Raw genomic sequence first — 22,586 nt, 5'->3', positions numbered from 1 at the left:
CACACCTACAACAGGGCGGCCGGGGGTCTTATCCAGATAACGGGAAGACTGCATTTTGCTTTGAATCCAAGTGAGCTCCAACAGTACCAACAGTAGCAGCAGCAGCAGCACCAAACAGCAGCAGTCTAAGAATGGTCTAGAGGTGAAAGAATGAACAATGCCTAACATACCTATATATATTTAAACAAACCCCTTACTGGTAATCCCCCCACAACACCTCTCAAAATGTCCGCCGGGCACGCTCACACTCAACATGACGGATCATGAAAAATGAAAACCAGCCATTTACTACTTCCACTTATTGATGGATAGCAAGTAACAGTGGACTGACTGGGCATTCCTGACCGCCATTCACAGATATGAATACTGTGATTGCTTACCATTAGTGACCCCAGACATTTTGGATGAGGTGTCTACAAGTTCAATCTGTAAAAAATTGAACCAAACCCAATTTCTTGAAAAGAGTGTGTTGCCTTTTGAGCCGCCCGAAACTCACGGGGTTAACGCAGAGTCGTTTCAGATATATATCCCTTTTCAAGCCGGTCAAAAGCTGAATCTGCGTCAAGACCGGCAATGGAAAAGCCCATCGTACATTTTTACAGTAGAGCACGCCGGTTTAAAATGAAAAGGTATTAGTGTGGATGCAGCCTAGTTGAGATGGCATTTTTTTAGTTCCCGTTATAATTGGACATTTCCACTAAATTAGTACAGCTGACTATTTTCTCCAATTGTTCCCAAGTATACCCACAACACTTTGCAAGACAGTTGCTCTTAGCTAGGGCTCTGACATTTAAGAGGGGTTACGATGAAGTACAGTTCTACAGCTGTGGGGCATTTCAAACAAATTGGATGGATTTAAAAAATACACAAGGAAAGGGGGTCACTCTGCTGGGCATATACCCGCAATTTAGGCCACCTTGCTGGGTTAACATCAGTGCATGTCCCCCTAAATCTAAAACTCATCCGATTTAGTTGAAACTTGGTAAACTTAGAGAGCTGTTCCCAGGAATGCCCCCTTTTAAGTCTCAGCCTCCTAGACTAGAGCCTACTCTAGTCTAGCGATTTGGTTTGGGGAAGAAGTGACAATTCCTGCCATTTCGGTTAGTCATATCATTGTTATCCTGTTTTATGTTGTCTGGATTCATCAGTGTTTGGTTCCCTCTGGTTTCTCAGCCTTCAGTCTGTCTTGATGAGTGATATGATGAAGCTGTGTTTTCTACTGATGCCATGACATGAAGACAGATGGATCAACTGTCATACAGCTGAATACAAACAGAAGACACAGGAACCATCAACATGTCTTTATGATGCTGAATATTTATTGCAGTAAATGTGAAAGCTTGCAGTGGTTACAGTTGAAGAAGACTAGTCCAACTGCAGCTCTTCATGTTCACTCTGAACTACTAGAGTCTCACTCTGAACTACTAGAGTCTCACTCTGAACTACTAGAGTTTCACACTGAATTACAGAGATTCACTTGACACACATGTGGTTTTTTTGCATCACAGTTTGCATCGTTCCAGGGTCCCCACTCTGGAAAACAGAAAACAGGACAGTCATGTGATTAATGTGATTTCAGGGTTGTTGGTACTGAAGTGTCTTATTGTCAAGTTGTCTTGACACAGTGTAAACTTGCTATGAATGTGTGTACTTACTGCCTTATACTATAATAATGTATGCTCCTGATATGCCTCATCCTTCACTTAAACCCTCTCTTCATGTGGAGGAAACCCAGGACTCTGAATACATTCATGTATTGTGTGAAACAGTTGTGTTAACGTCTACGTAAGTCTACGTTCATCTCTATTAAGTTATAACCTCTCCTCCTGAGTCTTTAGTTTGCTTACCAGGCCCGAAGTTCATCTCAACGCAATGCTCTTGATTCCCCCAATCGCTGTCGGGTTGGTTACTAGCCCAATTGGTGTAGTCGATTTCAGACCCATCGGACCAAATTAATCCTTCAGGACGCTGAAAAGAAACAATCAAAAAGTTGATCACCTGAGAAAGACTGCTGCACTAAAATTCAAACGGTCTGTGTTTTTCAACTCAACATAATTATGATTAACAATCCACTGGTCAGCTGGTTTATGATGCTCTAGTTTGACTCGTATGTCTTTGCATTGTACATTCATGTAATGTGCTGTAACTCCGCTGCGTTATTCATTCTGGTCACATGACTCTATTGCTTCCGTCCATCCGGGGAGAGGGATCCTCCTCTGTTGCTCTCCCTCAGGTTTCTTCCCTGTTTTCCCTGTGAAAGGGTTTTTACTATCTTTACTTTGGGAGTTTTTCCTGATCCGATGTGAGGTCCCGGGACAGGGGTGTAATGTGTACAGACTGTAAAGCCCTCCGAGGCAAATTTGTATTTGTGATTTTGGGCTTTATAAAATGAACTGAATTGAATTGGAGTTGTCTCCTGGATACTAAATCACTGGGACTTTAATACGTCAAAGTAACCAGAATAATATTGTTCAATAGTTTAACTACTTCTTCAGTTCTACACCATCATGAGCTATCAACAGCACAAGTCTGTTACTATTATAGTTTTACATTATGTTTTCTTTGTATTTCACACATTTGAAACATTTCTACTCCACTGGATCTCAGAAATAAACATTGTTATTTTTAGTACATCTCAGAGGTATTCTGGGTGTAAGGTTTTGGTAATCACTGTTGTAAGTTAGGATATTACTTATTATAAAATGGGTAAAACATCATAATTATACAACAGTGCAGTGGAAGATATCTATAAGCCTGCAGAAAACTATTAATAGTAGTTATTATGCATTCAATTGAATTATTACATTGTTTGAGTCAAATCTGAATCTGCATCATAACAGTAACATGTGTCAGCCAGGTTAATGCAGTACTACAACATGTTACTCTGAGGTAGAAGTACACAGTAAGTAGTATACAGCTCAGTAGGATGTTTCCATGTGCTTCCGGGGCCTTTTGGTGAATTATTTTGGGGTACGATTAGTGAGAATAGTAACATAATTACATTTTTCAATAACACATCTTTACCTCTGTGATTTATTTTGAAACACATGAGAGGCACAAACTGAACAGAAACATTTACTTCTTACCTGAAACATTCCGATCCAGTAATGAGCGTTTTCCGTCAAAACCCTGTACATGGCACATTCCACTTGTTCCAGCTCTTTATAGCTGTGGATTGATACCAGATCTCCATTTTCGAAGGTCATACAGTGTCTCTGTAATCAAAAGAGATAATGAGGATTATTCTTCATCCTAATTCCCTGATTTGAACTTTTTTCTCCTGACCTGAAGTCATGAAGGCTGTTCAGAGAATACGCCCTTAACCCTAGAACACTAACGTTACAAACAGTAACACCATCACTAACATCGGGTATATTTCCCCCGATATAATGTACCTGATAAAAAATACTTCTCATCCAAATATATTATAATACAACAATACAAGGAAAATTGAAGTACTCTTCTTTTATTTTACTCTTTAGAACTTCTCATAAACAATAAACAGGACCCTAAAAGAGGCTCAAAATTGGGTGAAAAATTTGGGAATTGAAAATAAAACATGATTCAAAATATAAATAACGGAGCTATGAACTTGTCCACATGTTCCTGGGACATGTGAGTCTTGTCCTGTGAAGGAAAATTCTCCTTCAATGTTAAAACCATCCGACATTTTTTCACCCTCTATTACTAACGTCGGGTGAAAATCACCCGATCACGTGACTGTTGAAAAACCAGGGAACGGAGCAGAAAGACACTCCTACCTTCAATAAGACACGCCTAACTATAATAAGACACGCCCACCTTCAATAAGACACGCCTAACTATAATAAGACACGCCCACCTTCAATAATGTCAGTGAGCAGCATGAAGCTACACAAAGACCCACACAACTCAGACAAAAGCAACGCAATGAAAAATACGTAACCACAATCGAACGGGTGAAAATCACCCGACGTTCGTGTTCTAGGGTTAAAATGACCATTCTTTATGATTAATTTTCTATTTAAATTTTTCTCCAAATTGAATTTTCTTTTGCAGTTTCACATTTCATTTTAAATGTTTGAATTCAAGTTTTTAATGTGAAAAATTACCAATAATATTTTCGATTATTTTCAAAAATGCCAAAATTATAAGAAATGATTTGCCAATTTTTACTCTGGGTAAATGACCCTTTATAGCTGTACCTGCTTCATCAAAATACTTGATTATACATAAATGGACTTCTCATTTCCATAAATACAGCTTCCTCCTCTTTCCTCACATCTTCTGATGAAGTGATGAGACTGTGTGAACAGGATGAAGTCAAATGTACTGTCTGTAGTCTGGTGTGTGTTTGTTTTTATCACCATTGCATCTGCATAATTCGAATATGGTCTAACGAACGCCTTCACACAGCGGTTTGGTCCGAACTGTTTCCAGCCTGGACCGAGATCCTTAGTACAATTATTGGCCGGATATTTGGTCCGACACATGTAATCAGGATTCCCTGTTTCACAGAGAAAAAAAAAGTCCTGTTAGTTTAGTGTTCCTGGTGTCTGTGTAGAAAGTTATTTTGTGACAGTTTGGTTCTTACATGCTGCAGAGGCTGACATGGACATCAGCACCACCAGAAGAAGGACGGCAGTCACCACAACAGGACGCATGGCTCAGGATTCAATGACTCTCACAGAACTCTACAACTGGAATATCACCTGGAAATGCCACACCGTTCAACCCCATTACAACAACCACTTCAGTTCTTTCCAGTTTTTAAACCCACAGATCAGATTAAAGCTATTTCTGTTCTCCTAAAACCTCCACCAAGAAACAAAGAGGACTCACCACAAGTGTCTTCTCCCTTGTTGCATCTCAGTCTAAAGGTCTGTTTAAATACCTTTCACAGCCATGCCTGAGGGTCTGAATGTTCGAACATTTAACTACTTCAACCGCACATCTGTTTAACTTCCACATCATCTCAGAAGTAGAGTCGTGTTCAGAGGAGCTGATACTGTTTCAAACTGCTGAACGCCCATCATAAAAGTTCATCATCACAATCTGTTTGCTGTGAAAGTCCTTCAGGGTGAGGAGTAGTCCTGCAGAAAACTAATTTAATCATGAAAGCAAACAGAAAGATCAACTGTCTATTTTAACGAGTAAAGTACAACACGGTGCTGCTGTGTTTAATAAGAAGGTGTTATTCTTCTTCTTTTTACCATCCAACTGCCAACAATGATGAGCAACTAGTGCACTCAGCAGTCCATGTGATGTCAAGCTGACATCAGCTGACCATCAATGTACAGACAATGACAGACATGTTGACTTGCCATAAGCTAGCAGGTTTCCATCAGAATATAGTACAACGTTTAACCACATGTTGACCATAGATTCATGCTTCACGTTTGTACTGAGTTCTTTAATATATTATGCATGTATAATATTTATAATTCAGCTTGGTATATTTTGGCCCTTTCCCATGTTGCTGGCAGTATTGCAGAAGCAATCCTCTCCAACGCAGGGGCAGTTGCATCTGTTGGGGCTTGAGCAGGTTGAGGGCCCTTGAACCCAGAAACGGCCTTGAGGCCCTTCCAGACCCCGATGGTGTTCTTCTGCTGCAGCTGGTCCTCCATCTTCATCCTGTAGATCTCTTTCCCCTCCCTGATCTTCATCCTCAGCTCCCTCTGCACAGTCCTCAGCTCCTCTTTGTTACCAGATCTAAAAGCCCTCTTTTTTTCCTTGAGGAGGGCCTTTATCTCTGGGGAAATCCAGGGTTTGCTGTTTGAGAAGCACCGCACAGTCCTGGTGGGTACAGTGTTCTCCACACAGAAGTTGATGTAGTCCGTGATGCAGTTGGTGAGACCGTCGATGTCTTCCCCATGGGCATCACTGAATACTTCCCACAGTTGTTTCGAAACAGTCCTTCAGAGCCTCCTCGGCTCCATCGGTCCATCGTCTAACTGTGCGGGTCACAGCTGGCTGCTTCTGTGCAAGAGTAGTGTACACAGGCAAGAGGTGCACCAGGTTGTGGTCAGATCGGCCCAGGGGAGGGAGTGGTGTTGATGAATATGCCTCCTTGGTGTTGGCATAGAGAAGATCCAGTGTCTTATTGTCTCTGGTGTGGCATTTGACATACTGGGTGAATGTGGGCAGAGTGGAGGACGGAGCAGCATGATTAAAGTCCCCAGAGATAAGGAGGAGAGCATTGGGGTGTTGTGTCAGCAGCCTGCTTGTCGCCGAGTGGATGACGTCACAGGCCGCTTCAGCGCCAGCAGAGGGGGGGGGGATATACGCAGCCACCATAATAACATGCGAGAATTCCCTTGGCAGATAGTGTGGCCTCATGCTAACAGCTAACAGCTCAATGTCCTTAGTGCAGGTCTGCTCCTTAACAGTGACGTGCCCAGAGTTACACCATCTATCGTTCACAAACACTGCCAGTCCTCCTCCCTTCCTCTTACCGCTCTCCGTTGTCCTGTCCGCCCGTATGATGTGGAACCCGTCCAGCGCAGCGTGCGTGTCCGGAGTTAGCTCGGTTAGCCAAGTCTCCGTGAACACCATGAGGCTACACTCCCGGTATTCCCTCTGATGGCGAGTCAGTGCCGCTAGCTCGTCCATCTTGTTAGGGAGAGACCTCACGTTTCCCATGATGATGGAGGGTAGGACGGGTTTGTAGCGTCTTTTCCTGGCGCGACGTTCCGCCCCCACACGGCTTCCCCGTTTCTTCCTCCTCAGCTCGCGGGGAACATCGGGTCTCTCCTCGGGTAGTAGCACCGCCGTGTCCCGGAATGCTAACAGCTGGTCCCTTGAGTAAACAACTGGACCATGGTGGGTCCCCAGACACGGAGGTGAAAATTAAAATTAACAACAGGTAGACCACGACAAGCTCGACGTGTCTAGCTGCCATACTGCACCGTTAAAAATTTTATCTACACTGCAAAAACAGCCCTTCTAGAAAGAAGCAAAACATTCTTTTATTCAATCAAATCATTCTATATCAAAGCAAAAAAACCTTACCCCATTGGCAGATTTTTTTGCTTGACAAGATTTCTTAAAATAAGCCAAAAATCAAGAAAAAGTAAGGCATACTTTCCTAAAATTAGATATTTTTTCTAATCAAAACATGCTTGACAAGATTAATATTCTTTTTTTGGGCAAATATGACTTATTTTCTTGATACAAGGCTTTTTTTACTTTCTTGAAATACCTTTTTTGCAGTGTAGTTGCAGGGGGAAAAAAAGTGACAAGAAGTAACAAGAAATAACATAATATAAGAAAACAACTGTAAAAGGCAGCCACTCGTGCGGCGCCAGAAGTATTAGTAATGAGTATTAGTGATGAGGTAATCAGCAGCAGCTGGGGGCAATTGTGTGTGTGTGTGTGTGTGTGTGTGTCTCCCCGTTAAAACAGGAGTAGCATCAGATGAACGAGCAGGCAGGTGCAAGCAGGCAGGTGCAAGCAGGCAGGTGCGCTCGGGGGCGAGGCCGAGAGCGCACACGAGTCAGCTGTTCAAAGACAATAAAGCTTGTTACTAACCGCGAATCCAGAGTGCGTTGCCTTTTGAGCCGCCCGAAACTCACTGTGTTAATGCAGAGTCGTTACAGATATATATCCCTTTTCAAGCTGGTCAAAAGCTGAATCTGCGTCCATTGAGAAGACCGGCAATGGAAAAGCCCATCGTACATTTTTACAGTAGAGCACGCCGGTTTAAAATGAAAAGGTATTAGTGTGGATGCAGCCGAGTTGAGATGGCATTTTTTGAGTTCCCCTTACAATTGGACATTTCAACTAAATTAGTACAGCTGACTATTTTCTCCAATTGTTCCCAAGTATACCCACAACATTCTGCAAGACAGTTGCTCTTAGCTAGGGCTCTGACATTTAAGAGGGGTTACGATGAAGTACAGTTCTACAGCTGTGGGGCATTTCAAACAAATTGGATGGATTTAAAAATTCCACCAGGAAAGGGGTTCACTCTGCTGGGCATATACCCGCAATTTAGGCCACCTTGCTGGGTTAACATCAGTGCATGTCCCCCTAAATCTAAAACTCATCCGATTTAGTTGAAACTTGGTAAACTTAGTGAGCTGTTCCCAGGAATGCCCCCTTATACGTGTCAGCCTCCTAGACTAGAGCCTACTGTAGATTTGGTTTGGGGAAGAAGTGACAATTCCTGCCATTTCGGTTAGGACGATTGGGCAAAATAGTCAGCCACATGATTGTAGTCAAAATGGCCTTTTTTGATTCATAAGGGAACTCAAAAAGTGCAATCTCATGTGCTTTGTAGATTTGTATGGGGAAAGGCAGTGTCCTTATAATTCGAAAAACGGCCATTTTGACTAAATTAGTACTGCCGAAAATTTTGTCCAAGAATTAGGTCCTTATTATCTTTCTGGTTCCTTGGTTCACAACAACAACTTGACTATTGTTAACACTTCTACAAGTACTGCTATGTTGGTTTTGCCTTCAGCTTGTTTGACTTTGAATTTGACCTTGCATTGTCTATCAACACATTGTTTCTGAACCAAAGCCAGCGCTGTTTGTTGTGTACATGTGCATGGATCACAGTTTATCAGTTTCTTAGCCTGCCTTCTTTCCGTGGTGCGTGTGTGTGTGTGTGTGTGTGTGTGTGTGTGTGTATGTATGTATGTATGTATGTATGTGTGTTAGTGTGTGTGTGTGTGTTCTTGTAATAATATGCATGCTGGTTAGATTTGTGTGCTCTGATGTCATGCACACATGGTCAACGATTATCTCACGACGCTCTCCACCGACTGCGTGGCCCAGTGCATGATGGGTAACACCTGGCTGTCGCCACATCAGAGAGCTGATTGGCTCTTAGATTGGACTATAAACGCCACGTGTTGTAGATGTGGTGGACATTTATCATAAGTGCTTTATTCTTAAATGTGTAGCTGAGTTCAGTTCCTCTTGACCCAGTCTAATCAGCGCCATCCGGGTGGAACAATAACAGGTGGATATCTGTAGTGTTTGGGATTCCTTTCATTTGTTTTCTTTCTTTCCTCTCACTCTTGCTCCTCAGGGCCGCGACCAAGTGGCAGGCGCCAGATGGGTACCAAGGCCTGTCTCCTGTCTGCACACTGCAAGGACAATGCGGAGACAGTGTGAGGAAGAGCACGGGGAGGCGGGAAAAGGGCAAACATTTAAATAATAATTGTTGATGTATAAAACTTATATTGACCTATTTTTCCAGGTCAGTCCTCCGAACCATCTGTGGTGACGAGCTCTGCCCATTCAATTGAATTATTCCAAGTTTCTGTTTAATAAATGCTGAAAGACATTTAAGTGTTTCACTTCACATGTGTTTTCTCTAAAGGAGATTGATAAGGTAAATTCATTTCCATTAAAAAAGACAGTAGTCAAAAAAAGTGCAGATAGTGCAGATGGAGGTGTCTGATTAATTGTTCATCAGGGTGACGGCCAGTGGAAAGAAGCTGTTCCTGTGTCTGGTGGTTTTGGGGTACAGTGCTCTGTAGCGCCTACTAGAGGGGAGGAGTTGGAACAGCTTGTGTCCAGGGTGAGAGGGTCTACAGGGATCTTTCCAGCCCGTTTCCTGACTCTGGCGGTGTCCAAGTCCAGAATGGAGGTTAGGCTGGAACCAATAGTTCTCTCTGCAGACCTGACGATCCGCTGTAGTCTGACTCTGTCCTGTTTGGTGGCCGATCCAAACCACACAGTGATGGAGTAAAACAGGATCAGCAGCTCCTGAGGTAGGTTGTACTCTCTGAGCTGGCGCAGGAAGTACAGCCTCTGCTGGGCCTTTTTCCGGATGGTGTTGATGTTGGCGGTCCACTTCAGGTCACGGGAGATTGTGGATCCCAGAAACCTGAAGGACTCCATCACAGACATAGTGCTGTTGTGTATGGCGAGGAGGGGTAGTGTTGGGGGGCTACTCCTGAAGTCCACTGTCATATCCATAGTCTTGAGTCTTAGGTGGTTCTGGCCACGCCAGAGGACCAGCCGTTCAACCTCCCATCTGTACGCAGACTCGTCACTGTTCCTGATGAGGCCGATGACCGTTGTGTCGTCTGCGAATTTCAGGAGTTTAACAGATGGGTCCCCTGAGGTGCAGTCGTTGGTGTAGAGGGAGAAGAGCAGTGGGGAGAGCATACATCCCTGTGGGGCGCCAGTGCTTGTGGTCCGGGTGCTTGATGTGATTTTTCCCAGTGTCACCTGTTGCGTCCTGTCTGACAGGAAGTTAGTTATCCACTGACAGGTGGGGCCTGGCACAGTGAGCTGGGAGAGTTTGGGTTGAAGAACCTCCGGGATGATGGTGTTGAATGCGGAGCTGAAGTCCACAAACAGAACCCTTGCATATGACCCTGGAGATTCAAGGTGTTGCAGCATATGGTACCTCCAGGCTTCTCCAAACTGACGAGGGGTTGTTGGCTGAAAACTTTATTCCCAGCTTATCAGTGTAGCTCTTCTTGGCTACCTTGATCTCCCTCGTCAGTGTGTTTCTGGCCTGGTTTTACAGAGTCCTGTCCCCACCTCTGTAGGCCTCCTCTTTAGCACAACGAAGCTGCGTGAGCCTTGCAGTGAACCAGGGTTTGTTATTGTTATATGTGTCAGTTAGCTCACAGTGTCAGTTAGCTCATCCAGGTCTGTAGCAGCAGCCTCAAAAACACTCCAATCAGTGGAGGCAAAGCAGGACTGAAGCTCCAGCTTGGCGTCATTGGTCTATCTCTTCACAGTCTTCACCACAGGCTTTGCAAATTTTAGTTTCTGCCTGTAGGACGGGAAAAGATGAACCAGACAGTGATCAGAGAGTCCCAAAGCTGCAGTGTGTTTTTGTTCCTGGTGCTACACTTTATGTGCTGCCTGTATTTTGGCAGTTCTTTACTGAGGTTTGCTCTGTTAAAGTCCCCAAGAACAATGAGCAGGGAGTCTGGGTGTTTGTGCTCCATAGTGTTGATCTGCTCAGCCAGGCGTTGGAGTGCCTGAGGTGGGATGTACACACCGGCCAGGATGAATGGTGAATAAAAGGGTTTGCACTCTATTAAAAGTGTTCTAGGTGAGGACTGCATGATCCCTACCATTGCAACGGAAGAGCAACAAGGATCACAATGGAACTTGAGAGGCATACTTGTGTAGCCGTAATCTACATGGGACAGATCCCTGTGTGGTCTACTCATTCCTCAGCCAAATTACGGAGACTACAAGCCCTGGCCATGAAATACATTGCCCCAATCACCCGACAGGGCTTTTGCAAATATGTGGTGTACCCCTTATTGTGGTGTACCCAAGAAGAAACCCTTGAGGGAAGACGTGGGCCGTAGCAATAGGATGTAATAGCTATAACCGAGCTAAAGATAAAATTGATCTGTGGTAATGTCGGTTTATCAGGGTGGTTTTAGAAAAGCCCTGCGGTCGTGATAAACATAATATATAACTTTACGTAATCTTGCTTGCATTGATTGTCAGGTCTAACCGCCTGAGAAAAATAGCATATTCTGCCATTGACTAGTCAAGTTGCCTTAATTGAGTGACATTAGTAGAGTGTAACGCTAATAAAAGGGCATATTTGTATACTTGCATGATGTGATAATAGTGGATAACCAGTTATAAGTAGTGACAGCCTCCACTGACCCTACCCCAAAGAAGACCTGCATCAGCTAGTAACCAAATGCATGAGTGGTTCCCTGCTGTGTGTAAAGTACATGAACCAGAAGATTAAAAGGAGCAACAACATTTTCTGTTTAGTAAGTGACTAAACAGTCACTCAAGGGGGGAAATGTTGAAGAAAAATGTCAGCTTGACATCACATGGACCGCTGAGTGCACTAGTTGCTTATCATTGTTGGCAGTTGGGTGGTAAAAAGAAGACGAATAAAACCTTCTTAATTAAACACAGCAGCACCGTGTTGTACTATACTCGTTAAAATAGACAGTTGATCTTTCTGTTTGCTTTCATGATTAAATTAGTTTTCTGCAGGACTACTCCTCACCCTGAAGGACTTTCACAGCAAACAGATTGTGATGATGAACTTTTATGATGGGCGTTCAGCAGTTTGAAACAGTATCAGCTCCTCTGAACACGACTCTACTTCTGAGATGACGTGGAAGTTAAACAGACGTGCGGTTGAAGTAGTTAAATGTTCGAACATTCAGACCCTCAGGCATGGCTGTGAAAGGTATTTAAACAGACCTTTAGACTGAGATGCAACAAGGGAGAAGACACTTGTAGTGAGTTCTCTTTGTTTCTTGGTGGAGGTTTTAGGAGAACAGAAATAACTTTAATCTGATCTGTGGGTTTAAAAACTGGAAAAAACTGAAGTGGTTGTTGTAATGGGGTTGAACGTTGTGGCATTTCCAGGTGATATTCCAGTTGTAGAGTTCTGTGAGATTCATTGAATCCTGAGCCATGCGTCCTGTTGTGGTGACTGCCGTCCTTCTTCTGGTGGTGCTGATGTCCATGTCAGCCTCTGCAGCATGTAAGAACCAAACTGTCACTAAATAACTTTCTACACAAACACAAGCAACACTAAACTAACAGGACTTCTTTTTTTCTGTGATACAGGCAGTCCTGATTTTATGTGTCGGACCAAATATCCGGCCAATAAGTGTGCTAACGATCTCGGTCCAGGCTGGAACCAGTTCGGACCAAACCGCTGTGTGAAGGCGTTCGTTAGACCAGCTATGAATTATGCAGATGCAATGGTGATAAAAACTAACACACACCAGACTACAGACAGTACATTTGACTTCATCCTGTTCACACAGTCTCATCACTTCATTAGAAGATGTGAGGAAAGAGGAGGAAGCTGTATTTATGGAAATGAGAGGTCCATTTATGTATAATCAAGTATTTTGATGAAGCAGGTACAGCTATGAATGGTCATTTAAATTAAAATGTGAAACTGCAAAAGAAAATTCAATTTGGAGAAAAATTTAAATAGAAAATTAATCATAAAGAATGGTCATTTTAACCCTAGAACACGAACGTCGGGTGATTTTCACCCGTTCGATTGTGGTTACATATTTTTCATTGCGTTGCTTTTGTCTGAGTTGTGTGGGTATTTGTGTAGCTTCATGCTGCTCACTGACATTATTGAAGGTGGGCGTGTCTTATTATAGTTAGGCGTGTCTTATTGAAGATGGGCGTGTCTTATTATAGTTAGGCGTGTCTTATTGAAGGTGGGCGTGTCTTATTACAGTTAGGCGTGTCTTATTGAAGGTGGGCGTGTCTTATTATAGTTAGGCGTGTCTTATTGAAGGTGGGCGTGTCTTATTATAGTTAGGCGTGTCTTATTGAAGGTGGGAGTGTCTTTCTGCTCCGTTCCCTGGTTTTTCAACAGTCACGTGTTCGGGTGATTTTCACCCGACGTTAGTGATAGAGGGTGCACAAATTTGGGATGGTTTTAACATTGAAGGAGACTTTTCCTTCACAGGACAAGACTCACATGTCCCAGGAACATGTGGACCAAAGAACAAGTTCATAGCTCCATTATTTATATTTTAAATCATGTTTTATTTACGATTCCCTATTTTTTCACCCGAAATATACCCGATGTTAGTGATGGTGTTACTGTTTGTAACGTTAGTGTTCTAGGGTTAAGGGCGTATTCTCTGAACAGCCTTCATGACTTCAGGTCAGGAGAAAAAAGTTAAAATCAGGGAATTAGGATGAAGAATAGTCCTCATTATCTCTTTTGATTACAGAGACACTGTAGGACCTTCGAAAATGGAGATCTGGTATCAATCCACAGCGGTGGAGAGCTGGACCAAGTGAAATGTGCCATGTACAGGGTTTTGACTGGAAACGCTCATTACTGGATCGGACTGTTTCGGGTAAGAAGTGAATGTTTCTGTTCAGTTTGTGCTTCTCATGTGTTTAGAATGAAATCACAGAGGTAAAGATGTGTTATTGAAAAATGTAATTATGTTACTATTCTCACTAATCGTCCACCAAAATAATTCACCAAAAGGCCCCGGAAGCACATGGAAACATCCTACTGAGCTGTATACTACTTACTGTGTACTTCTACCTCAGAGTAACATGTTGTAGTACTACATTAACCTGGCTGATACATGTTACTGTTATGATGCAGATTCAGATTTGACTCAAACAATGTAATAATTCAATTGAATTCATAATCTGCAGGCTTATATATATCTTCCACTGCACTGTTGTATTATTATGATGTTTTATCCATTTTATAATAAGTAATATACTAACTTACAACAATGATAACCAAAACCTGACACCCAGAATACATCAACTGTTTGATTGTTTCTTTTCAGAGTAATAAAGGATTAGTTTGGTCCGATGGGTCTGAAGTCAACTACACCTTTTGGGCTCGTGACCAACCCAACAGCGATTGGTGGAATCAAGAGCATTGCGTTGAGATAAATTGGGGGCCTGGTAAGCAAACTAAAGACTCAGGAGGAGAGTTTATAACTTAATAGAGATGAATGTAGACTTCTGAACCTCAAGAAAAGACACTTTCATGACCCCTGGTGGACGATTATTAAAGTAGCTCAAGAAAACAGTCCAGATGAGCATGAAGGAAGGGGCTGCATTTAAACCTCACTGAACCTCTTCATATCACACTCATTTAAAATACTGTGTCAGATTGGGAAGTCCATCCTATATACACCTCTTTGATACCAGAGTATTTAATGTCTGTATGTCTGCAACAAAGCAGGGGTCACTAGTAGGAGGACCGCGGTCCGGATCCGGTCCTAGACGCGTTGTATCTGAACCCTGAACCTAGAGCCCAGAGATATTGAGAAGTTTTGAAGTTACATTTTGACAGAGCGCTTCTATTTCAACTGGCGCAGCTTTTCCAGCCTTCACGGCACTCGTTCAGCAGTCCAAGAAACACACGACCAACTACATGCATGTAAATCATCTCACGTGACGCTTCTCAGATAATCAAATATGTATTCTGATAAACTTCTTACTCAAGTGATGTCTCATATGTTCAGAGACCGAGATGATTATTACAAGCAGCAATGTGAAGCTCCACTACGAGACAAAGCACAGAACCTTTGAGCAAACGTACCCACTCACATCTGAGATGAAGGCACAGAAAATAAACCCGATAGCTCAATATGACCAGAATGCCAACACATTAATTTACTGTCCAGTAATGATGTTAATGGAGAGGAACAGAGCTGAAACAAGTGGTACTTTTTTTTTAAAAATATTTAAAAAAAAACTTTTTCAAAAGCATTCTGTTCTTTCACTCTTTCATTCATTCATAAATACATCCCATATTTTACTTGGAACAAGATAACTTTTATTTTATGATTAATCTAATTCAATTTGAAAACTGACAATCAATAGTGTTTATATATAATTAATTTGAACTTCATTTGATTTGACAGTCAGTTGTTAACTTCATACAGACGTTAACACAACTGTTTCACACAATACATGAATGTATTCAGAGTCCTGGGTTTCCTCCACATGAAGAGAGGGTTTAAGTGAAGGACGAGGCATATCAGGAGCATACATTATTATAGTATAAGGCAGTAAGTACACACATTCATAGCAAGTTCACACTGTGTAAAGACAACTTGACAATAAGACACTTCAGTACCAACAACCCTGAAATCACATTAATCACATGACTGTCCTGTTTTCTGTTTTCCAGACTGGGGACCCTGGAACGATGCAAACTGTGGTTACAGAAAACCCTTTGTGTGTCAAGCGAAACTCAAGTCTAGTAGTTCAGAGTGAAACTCTAGTAGTTCAGAGTGAACATGAAGAGCTGCAGTTGGACTAGTCTTCTTCAACTGTAAACACTGCATGCTTTCACATTTACTGCAATAAATATTCAGCATCATAAAAGACATGTTGATGGTTCCTGTGTCTTCTGTTTGTATTCAGCTGTATGACAGTTGATCCATCTGTCTTCATGTCATGGCATCAGTAGAAAACACAGCTTCATCATATCATATGATGATGATGTGTTGCATTTGTTTAGCGTGTTGCATTTGTTTAGCGTGTGAATGCTAAAAGCTGAAATGAATGAAACCTGAAAGCTAGAATACAAAACTCACAGCTCGATGCATAAGTGCAGTATTTAAAGAAACTGAGAGCTGAAATGCTTGCTGGGAAATATGAAAGCTATAGTGTCAAATTAAAATGAATCGGCCTAAAATGCTGGAAGAATAAATGCTTTCAATAATTATTAGAGAGATGAACTGCACTGCTGAACGCAGGAGAGCTCAAATGTACTTAAAGTACATCAATGCATCAAAAGGTAAGGTGTCAGACATGGTATCAAGCATGATCCAGATCATTCTGAATGAAATAATTATAATAATAAGCACACACACACACACACACACACCATGGAAAGAAAGCAGGCTAAGAAATTGAACTAACCAACATAGCAGTACTTGTAGAAGTGGTAACAATGGTCAAGTTGTTGTTGTGAACCAAGGAACCAGAAAGATAATAAGGACCTAATTCTTGGACAAAATATTCGGCAGTACTAATTTAGTCGAAAATGGCCGTTTTTGAATTTTAAGGATACTGCCTTTCCCCATACAAATCTACAAAGCACATGAGATGGCACATTTTGAGTTCCCTTATGAATCAAAAAAGGCCATTTTGACTACATTAATGTGGCCGACTATTTTGCCCAATCGTCCTAACCGAAATGGCAGGAATTGTCACTTCTTCCCCAAACCAAATCTACAGTAGGCTCTAGTCTAGGAGGCTGACACGTATAAGGGGGCACTAAATCGGATGAGTTCTAGATTTAGGGGGACATGCACTGATGTTAACCCAGCAAGGTGGCCTAAATTGCGGGTATATGCCCAGCAGAGTGACCCCCTTTTGTGACCCCCTTTTTCAGGCAAAGGCCTGCGACCCACCAGTTGAGAATCACTGGTCTATATGTTCTTTTTTTTAATACCTATTTTCACTTTTTACTTTGAAATAGTAAAATTTCAAAAAATAGTTCTTTTGTAGAAAATCTGTAATATCTAACTGTACTTTTTCCTTGCCGAGGCTTCCAATTAGCTGTCTTCTTTCATGCTCATATTTCTGTGTAAAATAACATGTTCTATTGTTTCCTCTTGCCCACAATAGTCACAATTGCCTGTTTCATGTTTCCCTATTTTTTCTAGCGTAAATCTTGATATCACTGTTGCAGCAAAGTGCTGTCCCATTCCTATTTACACCATATCAAAACCGACAGTCTCTCACACTCAACCATTTATCAGGTGACGTCAGTGAATCCTTGAGGGTTCAGGGTTTAAGGCCTTAGGGGGGGACACCAGGATTGGGCCATCAAACAACCACAAATCACACCAGCCTTGACTGGTATTTATTTCCGATTTAAAAAGTGTGATTAAAAAAGTGTGGTTATTATTAAAGTTTCAAAACTATTCAACATGAATAGTATTTAGGTTATCCTCTCTAGGGAGGAGGTGGAGGCCATAATCCAGGCTGTACGTGCTGATGGAGAAGCACCAACTACTGAGCTCTGGGCCTCTTTTAACATTTTACACTCTGGTGCACTGACCTGTTCTCACCACTAGGGGTCAGCAGTCAGCAACTCCTCATGTCTGAGGGACAGCAGCTCCTCCCCTTATTGTTGACCACTGTTCATGACGTCAGAGCGATCGATTCTGCGGACTGGCTCATCTGGAACCAGCCGAGGAACAACTCCCGAGTCGCACGCGAAACCCGCGAAACCATTTCCTGATTCAGTCACGTGGTACGGCCGTCTGGGCGAGGCTTCGTACGTCCCCATCTACGTCATCAACACGCGCCTCGTGTCGCTCTTCTCGAAGGTCTTCCTGATTACTCGACGAGAGGACACATCACTACTGACCGGAGCAGAGCAGCGATGGATGGACCGATGGATGTCGGGTTGAACCCCGCAGGTTGGTGCTTTTTATTTCTCCTCTCGCTGGAAACACGTTCACGTTTCGGGGAGTTTGTGTTCCGGTCACGTGAGCTGAAGCTCCCGGTAGTCTGTTGGCCGCAGCCAGCTCGCGTTGTTCCCCCACAACAGACTGATATGGAGCAAGAGACCAAGAACCTGCAGAAAGATATCAACATCACTTCTGAGACATTGGTGCTTTATCCTGTACAGAGAGGATTTAACTAGCGATTATATTTAAATGTGTAACCAGAGCCAAAGAGTTACGATGTTAAACATTTGACTGGGCAGACTTGGACGTTGAGGGTTTTTACAAGTACATTGGGCTGCTTCTGTACATGGCCGTTCTAAAGCTCGACAGTATTGCGGATTACTGGAGGCAGAGTCCACTTTTCTCCTTTTCGTTTCCATCTCAAATCATGTCACACGACAGATACACAACAATATCTTGGAACCTTCATCTCAGCGACCCTGATGAGGACGTCCACAACGAGATGAAATGGGGCACGGACGAACATGACGAACTCTTCCAACTGAAACCCCTGATGGACACCATCAAGACCGCCTGTAAGGCCTTTTACCACCCCCACAGAGACCTGGCTGTGGCTGAGAGAAAGGTCTCCTCCAAGACTAAAACTGGACTGACCCAGTACATGAAGGACAGATTCAAGTTGTTCGTCTTGGTTGACTCGAGGAACAGCTACACAGTGGACTTTTCTATTCATACCAGCCAAAGCCACATCCCCTCTGTAAATGGCCTGTCCCATGACGTTGTGATGTCCCTTGTGCAACCCGGTTACCTCGGCACAGGCTACCACATATACATGAACACTTTCTTTTCCAGCCCCAATCTCGTCATGGCTCTCCTTGCGTGCAGATTTGCTCGCGGTACTCATTGTACGCCCCACAGGCGTGGGTCGTACAATGAGTACCGCAAGGGATTCGCTCGGACTGATGTGAACGCCCTCACCAAGAAGTCAGCGAGAGGCTCCATAAGACGGATCTGTGACGGCCCCGTCGTCTATATGAAATGGAGGGACACGAGGGAAATATCGTTCTGCTCCACAATTCACGCGGCATACTTCGGTAAAACTGTGCCGGGGAGGATGAAGCAGCAAGATGGCGCCCGGACAAGGGCATCACTTCCCTGTCCCACACCAGTTGCAAAGTACACTGAGCACACGCATAGAGTTGAGCTATCAGACCAGCTCATTCAGTATTACTCTGCACAACACAAGACCATGTGCTGGTATAGAAACCTTTTTTTTTATCATTTTCTGGACATTGCCATCACCAACAGCTTCATTCTCCACAATGAACTCTGTCTGGCCCAGCAAACAAAGCCCATGCAGCGCCAGGCTTTCATGGAGCAGCTGAGTGCTGAGCTCTGTGGCAAGCCGCTTCGCACGGCTCCTGCCCAGCTGCCTGCGGATCATCTTCCCGTTCTCATCGGCGATGCAGCAGACCCCAGCATGAAAGCCACGACGGGTCGCAGGAAGTGTGAGCATTGCAAGTCAAGGCCGGCGAAAGGACACGACGTGGAAGTGCAGGGGGTGTGATGTGGCCCTTTGCATGGAGCTGGACAGAAACTGTTTTGCAGCGTAGCATGGCTATGACGGTTGAAAACTCAAACAATATAGTAAATAGTGTGTTTTTTTTTTTCTTCTTCAATTTCTTTTTTATAGTACATAGTTTGTTTAAAAAATAAAGTTCTTGAAAACAAAAACTGTTGTAATGTTGGTTTTCCATTTGCACACACCCCATGAAGCTTGATCTGTAGTATGAAGTCATAACTTGGTCCCATTTGATCTCCGTACCGCTCTCCTTTGGTGAAAGTAGAGTGACAGACACTTGCTTAAAAAAAGTTTAGACATTTGTTTACATTTATCTATTTTATTAATATATTCCACTACTTATTGTAGTGGTTCATTGTTTAACCAATTTCCAGCACCAAAACGGTTCATCCATATAGGTTGTTTTTCCTTTTTCACAAGAGATTTGAAGAATTTCAAAAATCGGACTCCAACTTTTCAGCTTAAGGACCAAATGATCTCTTTACACTGTGCCTTAGGACAATGGTGCCTCATTATGAAGAGAGCTGAGTTTGTTCTGCACATTTTGATTTATAACATGGGTATTTATCGTATATGCAAGTTCCTTAAAAGGTGAATTTAAGAAGATGTGTAAAAATCGAGAAAATGCCCAAAGACCTCAAAGAAACCTATTAAGAATAAAAGGATATGAACCAAAGTGATGAAACTAGACGCTATTGTTGTCTCACAGTCTGTAAACACATTTGAATCTGTTGGTACGAACATTATGTTTCACAAAAAAAAAAATATATATAAATATATATATATATATATATATAACGACAACCTGTAAACACTTTGTCACAATGTTATGCCAAGTAAATGTGTTTTAAAACATCTGATTTTATGATAGTGTTTAATGATTAATTAGAAAAATTAAGAGACTTTTATAAATAGCTTCATAGCTATCATAAATAGCTTCATAAAAGTGGTTTATTTTGAATGTTAGGACTTCATTTTTAAACGTGAACTGTCTGATTTATTTTAGGGTTTTAACGATAAAGTGAAATGTGAATCACTACCACGCCAGATCCAGGGCAAAAGTTTGAAACTGAAAGGGGAAAAAAATTAAAAACTGTAAAAAAAAAAAAAAAGAGAGTGAAAGTTGAAAATATAAAATCTGTTACTGAAAACTGTAAAAAAATAAAAACAACAACATATGAATCACAATTATATTTAACCCCCAAAAACCTTTCATGCACTTTTTTTTATTTTCAATACATTATTGCGTTTTTCAAAGTTCAAGACAAAAAGTTGAATTTTCAGGTTCAAATCTTTTTCCCAAATAAACCAAACTATTTTCATGGACTGAGCTCCATACCATTAGCTCTCTGATGTGGCGACAGCCAGGCTTTTCCCATCATGCAGTGGGCCATGCAGTCGGTGGAGAGCTACTGCGCCGCCTTGCTCTCGTGAGATTATCTTTGACCACTTGTGCGTGATGTCAGAGCAAGTCGGAAACAAATCTAACCGGCATGCAAATTAATCATGATTTGCAGTATTAAAACACGTTTATAAAGCACATGTTAACCATTAGTGCAAGTCCTTAATTGCTTTGTAATATATATATTACTGAATTTAGTCGAGGGCCGGACTGGTTCAATGTTTATTGCAAAACTTATTGAAATGAACTTATTGCACATATTGAACCTGGAACTAACAAATCTTAAGTTATTGCCTATAAAAAAAACATTAAACATTAAATAAATTCATTTCTTGTGGCTCTATCTGCAACTTTTCCAGAGTATTTCTAATGAAGACATTTTTCCACAGGCCAACAACAGCCAAACAATCATTTCCTCCAAAGAAAAACCAAACATGCCATGTGGTACAAGAAAAAAAGTGCTGAAAGGAAACATACATTAAAGCTCAGTTTGCTGCTCTGTTATACACACTAGTCTAAGCCAGATACTTGGCATCTCATCTTGGATGCAAGTTCATCAGCTGTCACTGTTGGACTTCCTGCTCTTCATCTTCTTCATTATTCTTACTATTTTGTGCCATTTCAGCCATGGTTACTTCTGTCAACAACAAAAAAAGAATTCTCCATGATTTTTATATTTTATCTGAAAGAAGGCTTGTTAAACTCTAAGGAAATATATTGGTCAAGCTCAGGATATGATGGTCTAAAAATGTTGACCAATTCTTTACATGTGAGCAAGACCAAATGTCCACCCTGTTACAGGACATTCACATCTTTATTCATGTGGTTTCAATACACTGGTATTGAAATAATTACATTTTCTAAGAGTAAACATGACCCTACAATATATTTTAAACAGTATTTACAAACAAGCACTTATTTGAAAAAGTGATTCTGTAATTCGGTAATTTACCCACATTTCTTTTAGAATTTAGGGGAATTTCACCCCATTTTTAGGTTATTTCATTTTGCCAATTTATAACCTGTAAGTAACCACAACGATATGCTTATTATTCATTGATTTCATTTAATTATCATTAAAAAACTCAGATAACAGGGCTGACTGGATGGATGTAACAGGGTGGAAATTATATCAGTGAACAATACATTTCATTAATGATGGCAATTCGTTCACATTTCACTTACTAATTATATATAATTATAACTTCCATTAACAGCCATTAATCATGAACACACAGATTTAGCGTCAACATAAAAAAAGGCTACTGCAGCTTTTCCACAGTCATTGGGACAAATATGGAAGTACAACATTGAACTGAAATAATTTTGGTGGAAACATTGGCTGAACTTTCCAGCTCTTTGAGAGCCACAATGAAAACAATTAGAACAGATTACTTGAACAGCTGTTACAAGAGTAGTGAATCAAAGAGAGAAAGTTCAGTCAACAAAAGGTAAAACATTCACGTCCTAAAAGAAAGGACAGAATCCCTAAATCTCAAAGAGATGAGATCAGTAGAGGATGATGTTGAAGAAGAAAGAAGGATGAAAATAATTAACCAAGATTATTTTCTCAGGAAGTAATGAGTTTAACCTGGAGAGAAAATTTTGCTGAAGAGAAAGAAAGTTAAATATTTCCCTTAGTTTCATCACCTATGATAATTCAGTTCAAACCATAATGCTGCATAGGGGACATGAAATAATTTGACAATTTAAAACTATTATAATTCATGTATACATGGCAATACATAACACATGAAACAATATCAGA

The 22,586-nt window shown here is 41.7% G+C and overlaps 2 protein-coding genes across 3 annotated transcripts in view; one reads left to right on the top strand and one right to left on the bottom strand.

Moving 5' to 3' along the window:
* Positions 1 to 15,787, top strand: part of LOC306742934 (C-type lectin lectoxin-Lei1-like) — a 29,627-nt gene extending 13,840 nt beyond the window's left edge. The window contains exons 1-5 of one of the 2 annotated variants that reach the window (XM_079225390.1): positions 12,310 to 12,427; positions 12,514 to 12,653; positions 13,656 to 13,784; positions 14,238 to 14,358; positions 15,596 to 15,787. In XM_079225390.1, the coding sequence (XP_079081516.1) occupies positions 12,358 to 12,427; positions 12,514 to 12,653; positions 13,656 to 13,784; positions 14,238 to 14,358; positions 15,596 to 15,681 (546 nt within the window). In that variant the 5' untranslated portion in view covers positions 12,310 to 12,357 and the 3' untranslated portion in view covers positions 15,682 to 15,787. Of the gene's footprint in view, positions 1 to 12,309; positions 12,428 to 12,513; positions 12,654 to 13,655; positions 13,785 to 14,237; positions 14,359 to 15,595 lie in introns of those variants that run through there. The other variant, XM_079225391.1, reaches the window with a different exon arrangement.
* On the bottom strand, positions 1,307 to 4,852 carry LOC306742935 (C-type isolectin Sp-CL4-like). The gene is made up of 6 exons (XM_079225392.1): positions 4,822 to 4,852; positions 4,574 to 4,691; positions 4,347 to 4,486; positions 3,087 to 3,215; positions 1,848 to 1,968; positions 1,307 to 1,533 (listed from the first exon to the last, which is right to left on the bottom strand). Exons 2-6 carry the CDS (start codon positions 4,641 to 4,643, stop codon positions 1,454 to 1,456), a joined length of 540 nt encoding a protein of 179 aa, XP_079081518.1. The 5' UTR covers positions 4,644 to 4,691; positions 4,822 to 4,852; the 3' UTR covers positions 1,307 to 1,453.
* Positions 15,788 to 22,586: the final 6,799 nt, after the last annotated feature.

This window comes from Taurulus bubalis (genome assembly GCF_910589615.1).
Source record: "Taurulus bubalis genome assembly, chromosome: 10".
NCBI lineage: Eukaryota > Metazoa > Chordata > Actinopteri > Perciformes > Cottidae > Taurulus > Taurulus bubalis.
Note: the sequence above shows the minus strand (reverse complement) of the source record. Positions and strands in the feature narration are given on the sequence as shown.

Coding starts and splice junctions, on each gene's coding strand:
- LOC306742935 (XM_079225392.1), bottom strand. CDS start 4,643: ATGCGTCCTGTTGTGGTGACTGCCGTCCTTCTTCTGGTGGTGCTGATG. Junction 3,216..4,346: donor CGAATTATGCAGATGCAATG/GTGATAAAAACA, acceptor TTTTGATTACAG/AGACACTGTATGACCTTCGA. Junction 1,534..1,847: donor TGAGATGAACTTCGGGCCTG/GTAAGCAAACTA, acceptor TCTGTTTTCCAG/AGTGGGGACCCTGGAACGAT.